Source organism: Coenobita brevimanus, chromosome 99 (assembly GCF_032717465.1).
Source record: "Coenobita brevimanus isolate Jiangsu-jjx chromosome 99, ASM3271746v2, whole genome shotgun sequence".
Classification (NCBI taxonomy): Eukaryota; Metazoa; Arthropoda; class Malacostraca; order Decapoda; family Coenobitidae; genus Coenobita; species Coenobita brevimanus.
This window is the reverse complement of record NC_137052.1, coordinates 20,630,258-20,650,161: the sequence shown is the minus strand read 5'-3', so window position 1 is coordinate 20,650,161 and position 19,904 is coordinate 20,630,258. Positions and strand designations below refer to the sequence as shown.

The following is a 19,904-nucleotide window of genomic DNA, read 5'->3' as shown; positions in this document are numbered from 1 at the left end:
AAACTTTTTGAACTACTGTACATAATTGCACATGGTTAGCTTTAGACAGGTATATTTAGCCAAGGGATATCAATACCAGACAAAGGGTTATAAAGACATAAAGAAAAATGGGATAAACACAAACTCACAGACTAAATGCTGAATGATGAAAATGACATAACCATAACTCTGATGAAGTGACTAACACTCCAAGACAGCACTGCACATGGAAATGGTTAGAGAACATGAAGCAGACATTACCTGCATCAAGGTCATCTGCCAGCACATTCCTGAAGATGGTGCTGCCCACTGGTTGCACCTGAAGGGGAAAGGACAAGAGTTGATGATGGAATAATGCACACTCTGATTATTATTATTCTCGCTGTTGTGACCTCTGGCTCAACTGGATATGAACCCAGTGGATTTCAGGTTGCTGTTGCTTTTTTCCATAAGTCCACCATCCTCCTTTCAGGGGATGGGTGGGAACTGAAGGGCATCTGTATCACCATTATCAGTACCACCATGTGAGGGCATCCCCTGCCATCACCTTGGTTATCATAAACCATGTTTTATTGTTGCTTCTGGACTGCAGGAAACTAGCAACTTTGGCTAGAAATTCTCAAACATCTTTTGTTGAGGTTATGTTGAAGGATTAATTATCCATATTGTGAGGGAGAGATGTATAATGTGATTAAAAATTTTTGTTATGTTCTGTGTGAGGGGACAGTGTTCATGGTGAGGGCACTGTGGGTTAAATTTATGAAGCAGGGAATGGTGATAGCCAAATTGTAGGTTGGTTAGGTGAATCCACCATTTCCCTGAGAGCAGCAACTTCTATGGGATGAATGTCTGGTGGGGGTTCATGAAGGAAGCTGCATGGTTGTAGGTTTTAAATGGCTGTGGTAGGTATGTGTTTATGTACAATATATGTTTATTAACTGTATAGCTGCAAGGAAAGGGATGCTGCTGAGGCATTCTGTGCTGTACTGGGATGTCTGTTGTTTGTTTCTTCATGGTAGTGAATACAATAACGCATCATACTGTAAAGTTACAAGGGTGGGATACATCATGTGCTGAGGTGATGAATTGTGTATGGTACATTAGATACTCATGTGGTCCTTAATTTGAAGAACTGTGCATTCACTTTTCAGTGCAAGTGATTTATATATGTGGTCTTTGTATATCCTGCTACTGGACCTAAAACTCTGTGTTGTTTTTTAAGCTTTTCCATGTTTCTGGCCGCTACGGTGGAGGCCTAACTGAGGCTTAAATAATTTATTATTGTCCAAAAGAACTGTGTTTAGTGATACTTTCTGCTGTCCAAAGGTAGTGCCTATGAGTATTTTCAATACAGTGAGTTTGTGAAATGTCTTTACAGTGATGTTACTCATACCTGAGAAAATGCCATGTTTTAGAGTACAGTTGTCCAAAAAATTTATGACTTCTAATGAAGAGGAGTGATTGTTTAAGGAGGGTGACTTGAGGGTGTGTTTGATATTCATGTCTGCGGAATGAAAAAAAGGATGGCTGATTTTGATGGTGAAGCAGTTATTCTGTTTTGGGTCAGCCAGTTTTCTACTGAAAGTATGTACTGTTGGAGCTGACCTGCTGCTTGCTGAGTTTTGGAGTGCTGTGAATCTATTGCTAGGATATCAGTATAAGACAATACTGTTACAGAGGATCAAGTTTGGTAGGTTGTGGAGGGAAAGGTTAAAAAAAAATATCAGAGAGAGGATTAAGCTCCAAAGGACACTACTAAGGAGTGTTCTCACTTTATGAATTGGAGTATTTGCCTGAATTACGGTCAACAAGCTGCCATTACATCAAAGTTAGTGGTAAGTCTGGCTATCATTAATGCAAGGAAACAGTTATAATATGCTGCACAATAGAATATAAATTAAACTGAAATAACTAATTTTAACTTTTTACAAGACTCACTTCAGGGATGGTGACTGCATAGGGTAGACCTGAGAAGACAGGAGGGTTGTCATTGATGTCTGTCACTCTCACAATAACAGGGATGGCAGCTTCACGCTCACCACCAATCACTCGACACAGTATCTGCAACATAAACATTAAACACATAAATCATGGCACAGGATAACACAAAATGACTGCAGTAAATAATAATTAAGCCTCCTTGTGGACCTTGACAAGCCATCTGTTCATTCACTGTCTACTCACTTGCCACTCACCTGAAGCATAGAGGCTTGGGGTTGGTATGCTTAGTCAAGACCTTTATGGCCAGAGATGAAAGAAGGAGGAGGAGGACGAGAAGGAGTGAAAGTTTGTGGGAAAGAGCAAAAGAAGCCAGCTACAAGAAATGGTAAAAAATATGCACTGGATGGAACTGAGGTGGGGAAAGGGGAAGGGAAGAAGTTAAAAGACATAGCGGGGAAGGAAAAAATTACTGAAGAGAGGGGAAACAGAGAAGTTACTGAAGAGAGGGGAAGTGACAAGTTACTAGAGAGAAGTGGATGGGGAGAGGGTACTGAAGAGACGGGGCGAGAAGAAGCTACTGAAGAACGGAAGAAACGGAAAAGTTACTGGAGAGAAGCAACAGAAGAAGGAAGAAGCTACTGGAAAGAGGAGGAAAGGAGGAAGCTGCTGGAGGAAGGGGAGGGGAGGGGCCGGGAAGGGGGTTGAAGAAGTGGGGCAGGACGTGACATGAAGGAGGGTCACACCACCACCGTTACTTTCCCACCTCTCCCTCACCCTTACATTACTCTTCCCTCCCTCACCCTCACATCACTCTTCCCTCCCTGACCCTCACATCACTCTTTCCTCCCACACCCCATTATTCATATCCATCCTTCCTTCTTTCCCTACCTTCGTATCCCCTTTCCCCCTTCCCTTTCCCACTCCTATTCCTCCTTATTTTCCTTTTCATAATTCAGTCAGCAACCATACAGGAAGCCAAACATGTTCCATCTTCGTTATGTACTTCAAAAATTGCAAAAAACTGGGAGTGTGTATTCCACTTTGAGATCAGAGCATGGAGCCATAAGTTATCGATATTCAGCTGTCTTTACCTCTACACCTCTGTACACTTCCAGCATACTAAGGTGTACTTCTTTCTCTTTTGGGTGTCTGGGAGGAAATTATAACCGAAGCTAAAAATACGTCAGTTATCTCAGGCAATTCCTCCAAATTTTTCACGCTCAGTGCCTCCTTCTCTCATCCCATTGTTTTTCGTAAGATCACTTCCTGTTTGCCTTACTTCCTTCTCACATCCACTCTTCATAAAGCCTAATTCCTCACCTGTTTCATTCCTCCCCTCCATCTCCTTCATGTTTCATATCAGTCTTTCCAAACTCCGCTCCCCATTGCCCCCTCTCCCTCACCGCCACACACATAAAATTCTTTCCTAAATACGATCTTCAATACCAGCTTAGGAAAGACTTTGAACTGGGGGGGGGGGTTATATACTGTAGCTTATATGACTCCCTTCACTTTAAGACTTCCACTGTTACTTGGCCCAAAATTGCCATCTCTGCATTTTGAACGCTGAGATGTTACAATGAATTAACACTACAAGTCGATGCAAGTCACGAGGAAGTTTTATGAGAAGGACGTATAGCCACAGCACGTCATATCTGCCTCTGAGCTACGGGAAATAAGCTGCAAAAGGACGAAAATATGAGCCATGCTAGGGTGAAGGAGTTATATCACGCGGCAGGAAAAATTACGAAAAAAAAAAAAAAATCGATGAATTAATGGAGTCAGCCTCGCAATACAAAAGAAGGATACAAAGACAGGGCTCTCCTCCCACCACTCACCCACTACACCCTCCGGCAACACTCCGACCTGGATATAAGGGGAACAGCCGAAGGGAAATTTTACAGGAAAACTAAAAGTGGGTGGGATATAAAATGATTCAAGACGAAGGTAGTGCAGTGTTGTGTATTTACCTATTTGTAGTATACAGGAATTGAGCAATGCTCGTGTTGTCCTGTCTCCATATCCACATTTATCAAGTCTACCTTTACACACATGAATGTTTTTCTCATGCACCACCTCTTTGTCTAAGTCGTTCCAAATATTTAAGTATTTACCTAATATACCTAATTGTGATATACACGGAATGTACTATGCTCGTGGGTTTCCGTCACTGTTTCTCAATAAGTCAAATTTAGCTTTAAACTCGTTTAAGTTTTTAGACTGGACGATCTCTCTGTCCAGGCTATTCCATAAGTCTATACTTCCGTAAGGAAAGCTATATTTCTTGATATCCTTCAAGCAGCTTGACTTTTTCAATTTCATTCCGTGTCCTCTTGTTGCTCTCTTATCCCATACAAACAGATCTTCTTTGTCAATTTTATCTACTCCCACCATGGTCCTGAACACTTTTTTTTTTTTTTTTTTTTTTAATGCGAGGAAGAAGGAACCAAAGGCCATGAGCCCGCAGTAACAGTTCCCTCCAAGAGAAAAACAAAATACAATAGAGAGCCAAATTCAAGATCCGATCATTTTAAGATGCCTGGACACACTACGTTTGAAAGACTGGAGATCATAGGCAGCAGGAAATACAGACAGAGGGAGACAGTTCCAGAGCTGACCTGTTGCATAAATGAAAGACTGGGAGTAACGGTTAACTCTTGCATTAGAGAGTTGGACAGAAAAGGGATGAGAGTTTGCTGCCAGACGGGTGCTACGTGCCCGTCGTAGAGGTGGAGGAATGCAAGCAGACAGTTCAGAGGAGCAGTGACCATTAAAGTAGCGATAGAAGAGAGATAAAGATGCAACAGTGCGGCGAAGAGACAGAGGTTGAAGGGAGTCAGTAAGAGGAGGAGAGTTAATGAGACGAAAAGCCTTTGACTCCACCCTATTGAGAAGAGCTGTATGTGGGGAGCCTCCCCACACATGAGAGTTGTACTCCACACAGGGGCGGATAAAACCCCTGTATAGAGTCAACAATTGTGCAGGGGTAAAGAAAGAGCGAGTGGAAACGCGCACAATCTCTTGGAAGCAGATTTTACAAGAGATGTAATATGATCTTTCCAAGACAAGTCCCGAGTAAATGAAACCCCAAGCATGTTCAAGGATGATGCAGGATTAAGCTGAATATTATTAAACATTAGTGGGTATACCTGTGGAAGATTTTGTCGGGTTGATAGGTGTAAGAACTGAGTCTTAGATGCATTAAAGACAACCATATTATTTTTACCCCAGTCAGAGATATGAGCCAAGTCAGACATTAGGTGTGCCATAGCCTCATCCCTTGTTTCTTGAAGTAACTGTTGAGATGGGCGTTGCGGGAACCGAATGGAAAGGTGAAGGGTGGAGTCATCAGCGTATGAGTGGATAGGGTTAGATGTACAACTTAGAAGATCATTGATGAATAAAAGGAAGAGAGTTGGTGATAGGACAGAGCCCTGAGGAACACCACTGTTGATAGATCTAGGAGAAGAACGATGGCCGTCTACAACAGCGGCTATAGAACGACCAGAAAGGAAGCTTGCGATGAAGGCACAGACAGAAGGATAGAAACCGTAGGAGGGCAGTTTGGAAATTAAAGATTTATGCCAGACTCGATCAAAAGCCTTTGAGATGTCAAGTGCAATGGCAAAGCTTTCGCCAAAGTCCCGAAAGGAGGATGACCAGGAGTCTGAAAGGTAGGTGAGAAGATCGCCAGTGGAGCGTCCCTGACGGAACCCATACTGACGATCGGAAAGAAGGTTGTGATAGGAAAGATGCCTTAAAATTTTTCTATTAAGAATTGACTCGAAAACTTTTGAAATACAGGACGTTAAAGCAATTGGACGATAGTTGGAGGGTTGGGAGTGGTCACCCTTCTTTGGGACTGGCTGAATGAGAGCAAACTTCCAGCAAGAAGGAAAGGTACAAGTTGACAGACAAAGGCGAAAGAGTTTGCCTAGGCAGGGTGTAAGCACAGAAGCACAGTTCTTGAGAACAACAGGAGGGACCCCATCAGGCCCATATGCCTTGTTAGTACTGAGGCCAGTGATGGCAGAAAATACATCAACTGAAGAAATTTTAATGTCAGCCATGAGGAAGTCAGAGGGGGAAGTGATGGAGGAACAGCACCGGAATCGTCTAAGGTGGAATTGGAGGAGAAAGTCTGTGCGAAGAGATCTGCTTTATCAGTAGAAGAAATAGCTACAGAACCATCAGAGCAGAAAAGAGGAGGGAAGGATGATGAGGTAAAGTTGTTAGAAAGATTTTTGGCAAGGTGCCAGAAGGAGCGGGACGAATTCGAGTTGGAGAGTTGAGAGCATTTAGTATGGATGAAATTATTTTTAGTAGAGCGAAGAACAGACTTAGCACAATTCCGGGCAGAAACGTAAAGATTATGTGATTCAGGGGTGGGTTGGCTCCGGTACCTTTTGTAGGCCTTCTCCTTGTTGCGGACAGCATTAGAACAAGCGTGATTAAACCAAGGCTTTCTTGCGTTAGTCAAAGGATATGAGAAAGGACTGTATGCTTCCATGCCTGAGAGAATAACCTCCGTAATGCGCAAGGCACACTCAGATGGCTCACGGCCATGGAAGCAATAATCATTCCAGGGAAAATCAAAGAAGTACTGCCTGAGGGCCTCCCAGTCTGCTGCTCCAAAATGCCACAGCCGACGTTTCCCTGGAGGGTCCACAGGCCGTACCAGAGTGATAGGACAGGTTAAGGTAATAAGGTTGTGATCGGAGGAGCCCAACGGAGAGAAAAGATTAACAGAGTAAGCAGAAGGATTAGTTGTGAGGAAGAGGTCAAGTATGTTGGAGCTCTCTCCAAGGCAGTCAGGGATACGGGTAGGGTGCTGTACAAGCTGCTCTAGGTCATTAAGGATAGAAAAGATGTAGGCTTGTTCACCAGGTGGATCCGTGAAAGGAGAGGAGAGCCAAAGGTGGTGGTGAACATTGAAATCTCCAAGAATGGAGATTTCAGAGAAAGGAGAAATGGACAGAATGTGTTCCATCGTAGAAGTAAGATAGTCGAAGAATTTTTGATAGTCAGTAGAATTAGGGGATAAGTAAACAGCACAGATATATTTAGTCAGAGAATGACAGGAAAGCCGAAGCCAGAGTGTGGAGAATTCAGAAGAATTAAGTTGCGTATGTATACACAACAGCCACCTTTGGCTTTGAAATGAGTATAGAGAAGGTAGGAGGATACAGAAAAGGGTTTGCTGTCAGTTGCCTCAGACAGCTGAGTCTCCGTTAGAAAAAGAAGGTGAGGTTTAGAGGAGAGGTGGTGCTCAACAGAGCGAAAGTTAGATGAAAGGCCGCGAATGTTGCAGAAATGAAGAAGAAGAGAGTCAGACAGTGGTTCCAGGCACCTCGAGTCGTCACCGGGAGAGGGGCAGATGGCGGGGGCATTTATGGTCCCCCCCCCTGGGGACTCCGAGGCTGGGTGAATTGACGCCATTTTTGGTGAATTTTGAATAGGAAATGTAGTGTGTACTGTGCATGTAGTTTGGTGAAGATAGTTAGAGAAATTTGTACTGGAGAGCATGCTGGCCTACTCTCTGTGTAACTGAGACACTGAAAAAGTTCAGCAAAGGGGGGTGGTCAGGAACTAGTCCTGAGGGCTGATGAAACGGGAGCTCCAGCACTCCCTGTCATCAGCTTTCCATCCACCTCGGGAGTATTGCCCTGCTCGACTGGTGCTACAGTCTACTCCTCACAAATCATGTCTCTCCTCTTTCTCCTTTCCTCTAAGGAAGGCAAATTCAGTTTTTCCAGCCTCTCTCTGTATGACAGGTCTGTCAGACTGGGGACCATCTTAGTTGCTGTTCTTTGTATTCTCTCGGTCTTGTTTATATCTTTCTTTTTGTGTGGGGACCACACTACCGCTGCATATTCTAACCTGGGGCAGATCATGGCCACTATCAATTTTTTCATCATCTCCTCATCCATATAATGAAATGCTACTCTTATGTTAGTCAGGAGTTTATAAGTCTCTCCAACTATCTTGTTAATGTGCTTTTCTGGTGACAAACTATCTTGGACCAGCACTCCCAAATCTTTCTCTTCTCTCCTTTTTGTGATTAATTCATTACCCAACAAATAATTCAGTGATGGCCTCCTGGTACTTTTACCCATTTCCAATATTTTACATTTCTTTACATTAAATTTCATTTCCCACGTCCGGCTCCAGTCGTGTATCCTATCCAAATCCTCCTGCAGTATTTTACAATCCTCCTCAACCTCTACCTTCCTCAAGATCTTTACATCATCAGCAAACAGACTTGCATAACTGTTCACTCCATCTACCATACCATTTACGTAAATCAGGAACATTACTGGCACCAACACCGAGCCTTGAGGGACTCCACTTGTTACTTCCCTCCATCCAGACATCCTATCCTTTATTACTGTCCTCATTTGTCTGTCTCTCAAAAAGTCTCTCATCCATTCCAGAAGTTTCCCCTTCAATCCTCCTATATATTCTAGTTTCCACATTAGTCTCTTATGAGGTACCTTGTCAAAGGCCTTCTCTAAGTCTAAGTACACACAATCCATCCAACCATCTCTCTCCTGTACCACATCAATCGCTCTTGAGTAAAAACTCAACAAGTTAGAAACACATGACCTTCCACTTCTGAATCCAAACTGACATTCAGCCAAAATATTCATCTCTTCCAGATATTTTATCCATCTGTCTTTCAGGATTCTCTCACACAATTTTGTGACCATGCTGGTTAGAGACACTGGTCTATAATTCAGGGGTTCTTCCCTGTTTCCTCCCTTGTAAATTGGTACCACATTTGCCCTCTTCCATTCTTGTGGCACTTTCCCCTCTTCCAGTGAGCATACGATTAAACTGTGGATTTTATCCGCCAGTTGTTCTCTGCATTCCTTCAGTACCCAATTAGAAATTCCATCAGGTCCTGGGGCTTTCCTTACATCTTGAGTTTCCAGTAATTTATACACTTCCTGTACCTCCACCTTTATATCTTTTATCACCGGAACATTTCTAATCACTCCCTCCCCTTCCACAAGCTCCTTTTTTTTAGTGAAAACTGACTGGAAACGTTTGTTCATTATTTCTGCTTGCATTGCCGCATCCTTAAAGACCTCTCCTTCTACTTTCAGTTTGGTGATTCCTTCCTTTTGTTTCAGTTTGCCATTAACAAATCTATAAAACAGTTTGGGTTCATCCTTGCATTTGTCTATTATACCTTTTTCAAAATTCCTTTCTTCTTCTCTACGTATTATTGTGTATTCATTTCTTGTTCTTTTATATTCTTCCTTTGTTCTGTTGTTACCTCTCTTTCTCCAATTGTTCCATGCCTTATCTTTCTCTCTTTTTGCTATCATAAACCTTCTATTAAACCACTCCTTTTTCCTGTTTTCTTTCCCTCTTACTCTTGGTACAAATTTGTGTGTGTGTGTGAGTGTCTCCATTTTTTGCTGCACCTGGTGAGAAACAAACTTGATTAACCCTAAGATGAGGACAAACGCTCGCTATATAGGGTACATTCCTCCACTCAGATGACCTTGACCTAGGAAGTTAATTTTGGAGCTTGACCTACGTAGAGCCAATAGTTACCAACCTATTAAATAAAAATCGAGACTTTAAAAAATTCGAATTCGAGAAGAAGGACAGGAATACAAACAGGCGCGACCCAAAAACATCACCTACATGAAAAAAAAAAATAATAAATGAATAAATCTGTATTATATTTATCCTTTGAGAGATGGGGAAGGGGTGAATATCTATAACAGAGTGCCATGAAGAATATTTAGTTATTTTAATGATACACTTCAGCTTTACTGAAGCTTAACAACCGTCACACATATAATAATAATCATCATCATCATAATAATAGTAATAATAATAATAATAATAATAATAATAATAATAATAATAATAACAGGCACGCATTTAGGAGGTGTACGTCTCCCATAATTTTCGGCAGATTAATTGTCACTCGTAATACAAATACAACGTCATCTACCATAATCCATGCAATACACATACACAGAAGCATTCCAATGAAAACGAGAACTTGTTAAAGTTTTGACAAATATGGTAATGAAACAGCATGGATTGAAAAAACTTGAGGTAATTCTGCTACGAAAGACATCCCCTCCCCCCTTCCTAAGTGCTGGATCCGCCCCTGAATAACATCCCTATTACACGCAGGAAGTCTTGCACATTTCACGCTTCCCGCCACCAGACCACTGTGTTATGCAGGGAACACTTTTGGAAATAAGGGGTTAAATATTGCGTTCATGCACTCCCTCGCTACTGGGGGTCTTTCTCTGGCTGCCTGCATTGGTGAATTCAGTCTGTTTCTTCTTCTTCACCTAATAATAGAATTGGGGACCTTGGCGTAACACTGATAGCTGCGGGTCGTGTTCTAGGGGATAAGTGGGATTTAGCAAACATTATTAATGCAGACAATCGCTCCTGCCATCACACTCTGTACCAAACAAACAGTCCTGTGTGTTAGCATTCAGGTGCCAGTGTTTCTCCCTTAGCTCTCTCCTTCCTACCTCCCCTACCCTCCCTGTTCCTTCCTCCTGCCAGCCTTTCCCCCTTCCCTCCCTTCATGTCTCTCCCCTTCTCTCTCCCGTCTCCTTTTGCCTCTTCTCCTCTCTCCTCTCTCTTTCTACTTGCCTCCCTTCCTCTCTCCTTCCTTTCATTCCTGTCTTCCATCCCCCTTTCTTCTCTTCCTTTTTACTCACCTCTTTCTCTTTCCTTTCGCTAGACTTGCCTCCTCACCTCCACCCCCCCTCTCTCTCTCTCTCTTCTTTGTTCTTCCTCCTTTCTCTCTCCACATGTGTTTCATCTTCCTTTCCCTTTCTCTTCCCTACCTTCCATCATCTCCAAATTTCACCCACTATCCCAATGTTACTTCCTATATCAATCAACCACCCCCTTCTCTCTCTCTCTCTCTCTCTCTCTCTTCAAATATACTCCTTCCTCCTTTCCCTGTCCCCCGCCCCACTTCATCCCCATCCCCTGTTTTCCCTTCTTCCTCTCTCCAGGTCTTTCCCTTCCCTTCCCCCCCTCCCCCACCTACCTGCCCCCTCCCCCCACCTTCTCCGGTCAGAGCGTCCTACCACTGGAGGGTCAACTTTCTCCTCTCAGGATCTACCCCCCCTTCCCCCCAACTCAGGCTGGTCACTCCTCATCATAGCCTCCCACCCCTCCTCCTCCACCCAACCTTCCGCAATCTCTTCCTCCCTCCCTCCCTCCCTCCCTCCTCCTCCTCCTCATCATCATCATCATTATCATCATCATCACCTTTCCACAACGCCCCCCCTCCTCTTATTTCTTCCACTTACTCCCACCCCATCCCTCCCAGTCCTATCTTTTCACCCCTTCCCTCTCCTCCCACCTCCCTACAGCCTCCCACCACATCCCCTCCCATTACTACCCCCTCCCCTCCCCCTGTCACCTTTTCTCTCCCCCTCCCCCTACTTTCTCACCCACCGGAAATATCACATTAATATATCCTTCCTTACCTCACTCCAGAGAAGCGGGGTTAGTGTTCTCTCTCTCTCTCTCTCTCTCTCTTTCTTCTTCTCCTACTTGTGGATGGTTTGTAAACTGACCTGAAGGCACTGTGTTCACGTATCAATCTATCGGCCTACATCTACCAGAGGCTCTTGTATTCATGTATCTATCAGGCTCTATCTACCAGTGGCTCCTTGGCTTCTGTATTCATGTATCTATCGGGCTCTATCTACCAGTGGCTCCAGTAATGATGTATCTATTGAGTGTACAGGATGTGTCTCCTTGCATGCCATTTATATGAGTGTGACCTAGATAGAGTGCATTTCTTGGCCTCCCTCCCCGCCTCACCTCCCTCCATACCTCCCTTTATCCGTCTATCCATTCCTCCCTCTTTTATCCCTCCCTCTCTCCCTCCCTCCATTTTATCCATTCACCCTTTCCCTTCATCCATCAACCCTCCCTCTTACCCTCTCTCCCTCCTTTTATTCATCTAGTCTTCTCTCTATCCATCCTTCCATCCATTCATCCGACCCTTCCCCCTCACTCATTCTATTCACGTATCCTTTCCACTCTCTTTCCTTCTATCCTTCCATTCCTCCCTCCCTCCTTCCTTCATCCCTGCATCCCTCCATCATCACCACCACCACCACCACCTTCAACATCACCACTACCACCATCACCAACGCTTTTGCACACACACACACACACACACACACACACACACAGCTCACCTCCTCCACCACTTCCTCCAACAGCTTTCCCTCCACCACGCCTCCACATCCTTCCGCCCCCCCCCTCCACCGCCACACAATCATCAGCAATCTCGCTATGGCCACAATCTCTACAAATTCTTTTCTAGTTTCTCTACCGAATTTGCCATTTTGTGTTCTGCAACGCTCATCATCATCATCATCATTATCCTCGTCCCCCTCCTCCTCCTCCTCATCATCATCATCATCATCATTATCCTCCTCCTCCTCCTCCTCCTCATCATCATCATCATCATCATCATCAGTTGTAGTAGTAGTAGTTGTAGTTAGAATTTTAGCGTCAAGACAGGAGTAGTTTAAGGCCTTCCCATTGACGCTGACCTTTCTCCCTTACACCACTTTCATGCCAATACCACTTCAACGCCAGTAGAGGCAGAATATGGCTTGGTGCTAGTTTTGCGTTATTCATTCTCTCTCTTTCTTTCTCTCTCTCTCTCTCTCTCTCAGTCAAGCAATTTTTCTCCAACAGACAGAAATCAAATACTCCAAATCTACAATATTCGTCCCATGCAAAGGACGTTAACAAAAACACATCTCATCTCTGTACCATTCTATCCTTCATCGGTAAGACAAGAGACTGTTGGAAAGTTGGCTACACTCTTCTCACTCTAACTTGGCCTAAAACTGCCATCTCTCCCACTTGAATGTTGTGTTGTAGCAATAGATTAGCACTGGAAAATGCTAATAGTCACAAAGAACTGCCATTGAAAATAAGTAGTGCCTTAGCATTATTTCTGTCACTCATACATGAAATAAGCTGCAAAGGGACGATAACCTGGGCCACGTGAAAGAGTTTAACTGTTACTTCCAGTCATGTATGCAACAGGTCAACTCCGGAACTGTTCTCCTCTGTCTGTTTTTCCTGCTGCCTATGATCTCCAGTCTTTCAAACGCAGTGTGTCCAGGCATCTCGAAATGAACGGATCTTGAATTTGGCTCTCTGTTAACTTGTCATTGTTTTTCTTCGAGAGAACAATCTTGCGGGCTCCTGGCCTTGGGTTCCTTCTTTCTTGCATAAAAAACAAAAGATGTGTACGTCAGAGACTGACAGTACTATAGTTTTTTTTTTTTTTCCACCTTAGATGATACTGTCGTCCTGTTCCACCTTATTTCACGTAGCTCAGTAGCACTTCATCGTGACCAGCATCATATTCTAGTGTTATTCTTTTTTTTACAGCTCAGTATTCAAGTTGGAGGATGGCAATTTTAAGTCAAGTTAAAGTAAACAGAGTATTGCTAATGCATGTACTACAATACTTAGCAAGTGGACAAGAACAGCGACACACACACACACACACACACACACACACACACACACACACACACACACACACAGCTCGGTAGGCTAGGTTATGTGTTGCTTTCGCTTCCCTACCCTAACCCCCTCCCTCCTCTCTCCCTTACCCCCTCCCGTTGTCCCTCCTCTCTCCCTTACCCCCTCCCTTTCTCCCTCCTCTCCCTCACCCCAGCTTTCTCCTTCTCTCCCAGCCACTCGCCGAACCTGTTTGCCGGCCTCTAAAAAAAAAAAAAAAAAAAAAAAAAAACTAGTCGCTGTGTGTGTGTGTGTGTGTGTGTGTGTGTGTGTGTGTGTGCTAGGGAGTTCTATGGCAGACGTAATTATATTCTGCCTCTCTCTCTCTCTCTCTCTCTCTCTCTCTCTTTCTTATTATATTTGTCTTACATGCAGTTCTTCCATCCACTTTTCCCTGCCTTGATGTCACCTCCCCCACCTCAACACTCACTCTTCCTGTTTCATCACCCCTCTCTCTCTCTCTCTCTCTCTCTCTCTCTGCCCTCACACCTTACCCCCTTATCACCTTGCTAGCACCCTTACCACTCTTCCTTTCACCCCCTCCCTCCCTCCCCTCCTCCTTCCCTTCCTCTGCATCTCTCATACCCTCTTCCCATTCTCTCTCTCTCTCTCTCTCTCTCTCTCTCTCTCTCTCTCTCTCTCCCCTTCTCCCTGCCTCCCATTTCACCACTTTCTGTTTTTCTCCCTCCCTCTACCAATCCTCCTCTCCTTGCCTTTCCTACTCTTTCTCCCTGTGGCTTCCCTCTCTCCCTCCCCCCCTTCTCTCTCTCTGCCATCCCTCTCCCCTTCTCCCTCCTCCCTCCCCCCTCCTCTCCCTGCCTCCTGCCCGACTCACTCTCCCTGTTTTCTTACCACTCTCACTCGGTCACCTACCTCACCTCCACTTTACCTCTCTCTCTCTCTCTCTCTCTCTCTCTCTCTCTCTCTCTCTCTCTCTCTCACCACCAGCCCTGGAGGTGAGGTGCGATGAGGTGGAATATTCAGGTAGGACACAACACATCCCTTCTTCACAGCATCTTAAATTTCACATTCCTCCTCCCTCTACCTCCTCCCTCCCCCTTCTCCTCCTTACCTCCTCTTCTCTCCCCATCTGTCTCCACCCTTCTCTCCGTACGTTCCTTCCCTCCTCTTTCTCTTCCTCATCTCCACGTCTCTCCACATCCGCCTCCTTCCTCTCCGCACAGCTATATCTCTCCACACCTCCTTCTTCCCTCTCCTCAACACCACCTCTTTCCTCTTCTTTTTCTCCTCCCTCCTTTCTCTCCACATCTGCTTCCTCCCTCCCCATTGCTCACCTCCAAGATTGATCTGATAACAATCACATCTCCCTCCCTCCCTCCCTCCCTCCCTCCCTCTCTCTCTCTCTCTCCTGACTCACACACATACACACCTGTCTCACCCTCACACACCTGCCTCATCCACAAACACACTTGCCTCACCCATTTACCTCACCCACACACATCTGCTACTTCCTCACAAACCTGCCTCACTCTCACAAAACCTGCCTCACCCTCACACACCTGCCTTATCCTCTCCTTTCCACACCTGTCCACGCCTCACACACGTACCTTTTTCTCTCTACAGCTCCTTCTTCCCACACCCTCTCCTCTCCACACCTGCCTATCTCACACACCTGCCTCACCCTCACAAAACCTGCATCACCTTCACACACCTGCCTCACCCTCTTCTCTCCACACCTGTCCACGCTTCATATGTGTAACCTTTTCTCTCTACAGCTCTTTCTTCCTTCATCCTTTCCTCTCCACACCTGCTCATCTCACACACCTGCTCTTCCTACACACACACACACACACACACACACACACACACACACACACACACACACACACACACACCCTGGACTCTCGTGGCCGACATTGCCCTCTCTGATGTGTACCATAATTGTGTTGATTGCTCTCGTAGCCTACCTCACTCCATCCTTTCTTCCCTTCAGTGCGCCAGGCAGGGAAGAAGGCGACACAGAAGCACAGACAGAGAGACATAGAGACACGGTGACACAGAATACAGAGAGCTAAATAAGGTTATACGCTCGTCGACACGCTCTCTCTCTCTCTACTTTCAAGGAAGGAAGGGAAGAAAGTAGGAAACACAGCGAGATGGTGACACAGAGACAGAAACAGCAATACAAGGCTGTCTTCCCATCTACCTACCTGTCTTCCTCTTTCCTTGCCTTTCATGAAGAATAACCAAGAAGACAACAACACAGTGACAGTGGGAGAACTCCGTAACACCTTTTCTATGGTGAGTTATTTTACACTTGACACCTTCATAATACGGTTGCGTGTGCTTGGTAGTATACACACGCACGCACGCACGCACACACACACACACACACACACACACACACACACACACACACACACACACACACACACACACACACACACACACACACAATGCTTTGGCAGTAGTATATATAATTTGGCAAACACATGGGCTAGAAAGTTAACACACACACACACACACACACACACACACACACACACACACACACACACACACACACACACACACACACACACACACACACACAATGCTTTGGCAGTAGTATATATAATTTGGCAAACACATGGGCTAGAAAGTTAACACACACACACACACACACACACACACACACACACACACACACACACATCAACAATCCAGTCCCACAATTTGCCTTCATCAATCTCTCTGCCCATTTTCATAAACCACCGACAATCTCCAGAACTTCCCTAGGCCTAATCTATGCTTGTTTTTGTGTGCATCCTAACTCACACGCCTACCAAACACCTCAAAACAAACGAAGGTGAATAAGAACGTAAAACAGAGGACAAAACAATATTACTTTCGCCCTTAGAAACTGACTAGATAATTACGTGAGAAAGAGTGAAAAAATCTGATGGTATAGCCTATTTCAAGAGACGCAAAACAAACTTATTTCTGACAATTTCGTAACGGACATAATACTTATTTGGATTTTTTTGTAACACTATCTATCTATTTATCTATAGCCAGACGCCACAATCTCATATGGGGTGGCCGTCTGTCTCTGAGTTAGGTGTTTTACAGGGAGGGGCACTAACCCTCCGCCAACCCACTTGTTGACATGTACGGTAACACTCAAAGAATAATATTTTTGACAAATTTTTAGGGGACAAAATGAAACCACTTCCTGACAATTTTAAGACAAACATAATTATATCTAGGACAAAACAATATAATTTCTAACAACTTTTGAACAGCGACAACAGAAAATATTACTGAAATTATATCAACAAGTAAAACAAACTTATCTATCTATCTATCTATAGCCCGACGCCCTAATCCCGTAAAGGGTGGCCGCAGACAAAACGCCTCCAAGTCGCTCTGTCACCCACCATTTGACTACCCTCCCCCCGACTCACCCCCCCCTCCCTCATATACCTCTCAACTCCATCCCTCCACCTCATCCTCGGTCTACCCCTCCCTTTCCCTCCCTCCACCTCACCTACATACACCCTCTTAGTCAGTCTTTCATTCTCCATTCTCTCCACATGTCCAAACCACCTAGGTGTATTTCTCCTAATCTTCTCAACCACATCCACATCCACCCCACAACGTTCCTTCACTTCTTCATTCGTCAACCTGTCCCTCCATGTCACTCCACATGCTCCTCTCAAGTGACTCATTTCCACTGCTCTCACTCTTGACTTGTTCCCCTCTTACAAGGTCCACGCCTCGCTTCCATAAGTCAGGGTAGGGATCACAATACTATCATGCAGTGACTTCTTAACTTCCATACTCACCTCCCTATTTCTCATCACTGCCTTCAGTGAACCAACAACCTTCCCTCCCTGCTGTACCCTTTCACACACTTCATCCCCCAAAGTTCGATCCTTACTCATCACACTACCCAAGTACTTGAATGCACTCACATTCTCCATATCCTCACCATCCAACCTCACTGTACATTCTGTGACTTCATTCCTCTCAAACGCCATAACTTTACTTTTGTTTACATTAACTTTCAGCTTCCTCCTCCTACACACTGTCCCAAATTCATTCACCAATCCTTGCAACTCCCATTCATCTTCACTCAATAATACTGTATCATCAGCAAACAACAACACCGGAATCTTCCAAATCTCACCCTTATTCATTAGAGCCACCCCCACATCCACTGCCCTACCCTGCACCTCCTTTACAACCCCATCCATGTATATATTAAACAGCCCTGGAGACATCACACAACCCTGTTTCAGTCCTACATTGAGATCAAAGAACTCACTCAGCTCACCATCCACTCCCACCGTAGCCCTAGCTCCTTCGTACATACCCTTCACAGCACTCAATAATTTCCCCTCCACTCCATATATTTTTAGTACCTTCCACATACCTTGCCTATCTATTCTGTCATAAGCTTTCTCCATGTCCATGAAGGCAGCATACACTTTCCTTCCCTTCTCAAGATACTTCTCCACTAAACATCTTAGAACAAATATCTGATCTACACACCCTTTTCCCTTCCTAAATCCCTCTTGTTCTCCAATTAGCTCCTCTGTCATATGCCTAACCCTATCGATGAGTATTCTACCATATATTTTACCAGTCACACTAAGAAGGCAAATACCCCTGTGGTTACCACATACTTCTCTCTCTCCTTTTCCTTTGTATAAAGGAACAATTATACCTGATTTCCAGTCCTCTGGAACCCTTCCCTCTTCCCAAGCCAATCTACACAACTTCCATATCCACTCCACAACATTCTCACCCCCATACCTCAGCATTTCACCACACACTATGTCAATTCCTGGGGCCTTTCCCAACTTGATCTTCTTCAATGCTTGCACTACTTCCGCCCTACTGATCTCTTCCTCCCTCCTCTCATCTCTTCTTCTCCCAGCCATTCCCCAACCACTTATACTCGCACTGCTCTCACTTTTTACATTCAACAAATCCTCAAAGTGCTCCTTCCATCTCCTCAATTTCTCTCTCTTCTCCACCAACAATCTATTATTCCTATCTTTCACTCCCCTACTATTTCCCCTTTCACACTGCCTTACTTTCTTTACCTCCTTCCAAAACAATTTCTTACTCTCCCTCCATTTCACACTCAGATTCCTCCCAAACTCTTCATCCACTTTCTTCTTACTCTCCTTCACCAGTCTCTTCACCTCCCTTCTCCTGCTCACATATACCTCTCTCTTCTCTCTCTCATCTTCTCCCCTACCTCTACTCGCTAACCATTCACTATATGCCTTCTTCTTTTGTTCCACAGCTCGTTTCACCTCATCATTCCACCATACTGTCCCTTGCACACCCTTGCATCTCCTCCTCACTCCACAAACCGCCTCACACGCTGCACCTATCTCTTCCGTGAATATCTTACATACGTCTTCCACCCCTTCCATCTGCTCTAGCTCATACCTTCCCAATCTTTCTTCCACTATGCTCTTATACTCTGCCATTTTCTCACTCTCTTGCAATTTCTCCACTCTTGTCAGAGGGGCTGTTTCCTCCTGTCTTCCCCTTTGTCTCCTCAACCATTTTCTTTGCAGCTTTACCTTGGCCATCACTAAGTGATGGTCCGAGACTCCATTCCCCCACCCTCTCCACACTCTTGCATCCAACACTTGTCTTCTCATTCGCTCATCCACACACACATAGTCTATCACTGGCTTTCGTTCAACAAGCTCACCATCCATCCTCCTCATTACTCTCCATGTATACCGGTGGATCATCTTATGGCGAAAGTAGGTGTTGGCTATTGCCAACCCCTTACCAGCACAGATGTCCACCAAAGCACTACCATTCCCATCTACTTCAACTGGCACACCCCACTGACCAACCACTCCATCCACTCGTACATTCCCAACTTTGCCAATCATGTCTCCAATCAAAAACACTCTCTCGCTCCTCTCAAATTTGTCCATACATGCTTCTACTCTCGCCCAAAACTCATCTTTCACTCTTGCCACTCGGTCCTCTGTCGGGGCATACACACATACAATCGCCCATGCTTGTATACCTACTTTCATCCTCACTCATACAATCCTTGCACCCACTGTTCCATACTCTCTTATATTCTCCTTCCACTTCTTGTTTATCATCAGACATACTCCCTCTCTTGCCCTCTCATTCTCATTGACTCCCGCACATATACCTACACCATATTCCCATTCTCTCACCCTTTCACCTTCCCATTTAGTTTCAGTCAGTCCATATATATCCACTTTTGCATCCTCAAGCACCTGAACAATCTCTCTTTCACTTCATCATTCACTCCTCTCACATTCCATGTTCCCACCCTAAGAATGTCCTTTGTCCGTTCCTTAGTCGTCAACGTATGGTCCGTCCTGGTCCGAGGCGTTTTTTTCCCTTTTTTTAGTTGGTTCTTTTTACGGGGTGGGGCACTAACCCACCACCAACCCTTTTAG

At 44.7% G+C, this 19,904-nt stretch overlaps 1 protein-coding gene across 1 annotated transcript in view; it reads right to left on the bottom strand.

Annotated features, from left to right (window-relative positions):
* The window catches only part of LOC145414458 (cadherin-99C-like), a 66,161-nt gene that overhangs the window by 44,031 nt on the left and 2,226 nt on the right, over positions 1 to 19,904 (bottom strand). Inside the window, exons 3-4 of the mRNA XM_080284014.1 lie at positions 1,918 to 2,040; positions 241 to 298 (exon numbers count right to left, since the gene is read on the bottom strand). Of these exons, the coding sequence (XP_080140140.1) occupies positions 241 to 298; positions 1,918 to 2,040 (181 nt within the window). The remainder of the gene's footprint in view (positions 1 to 240; positions 299 to 1,917; positions 2,041 to 19,904) is intronic.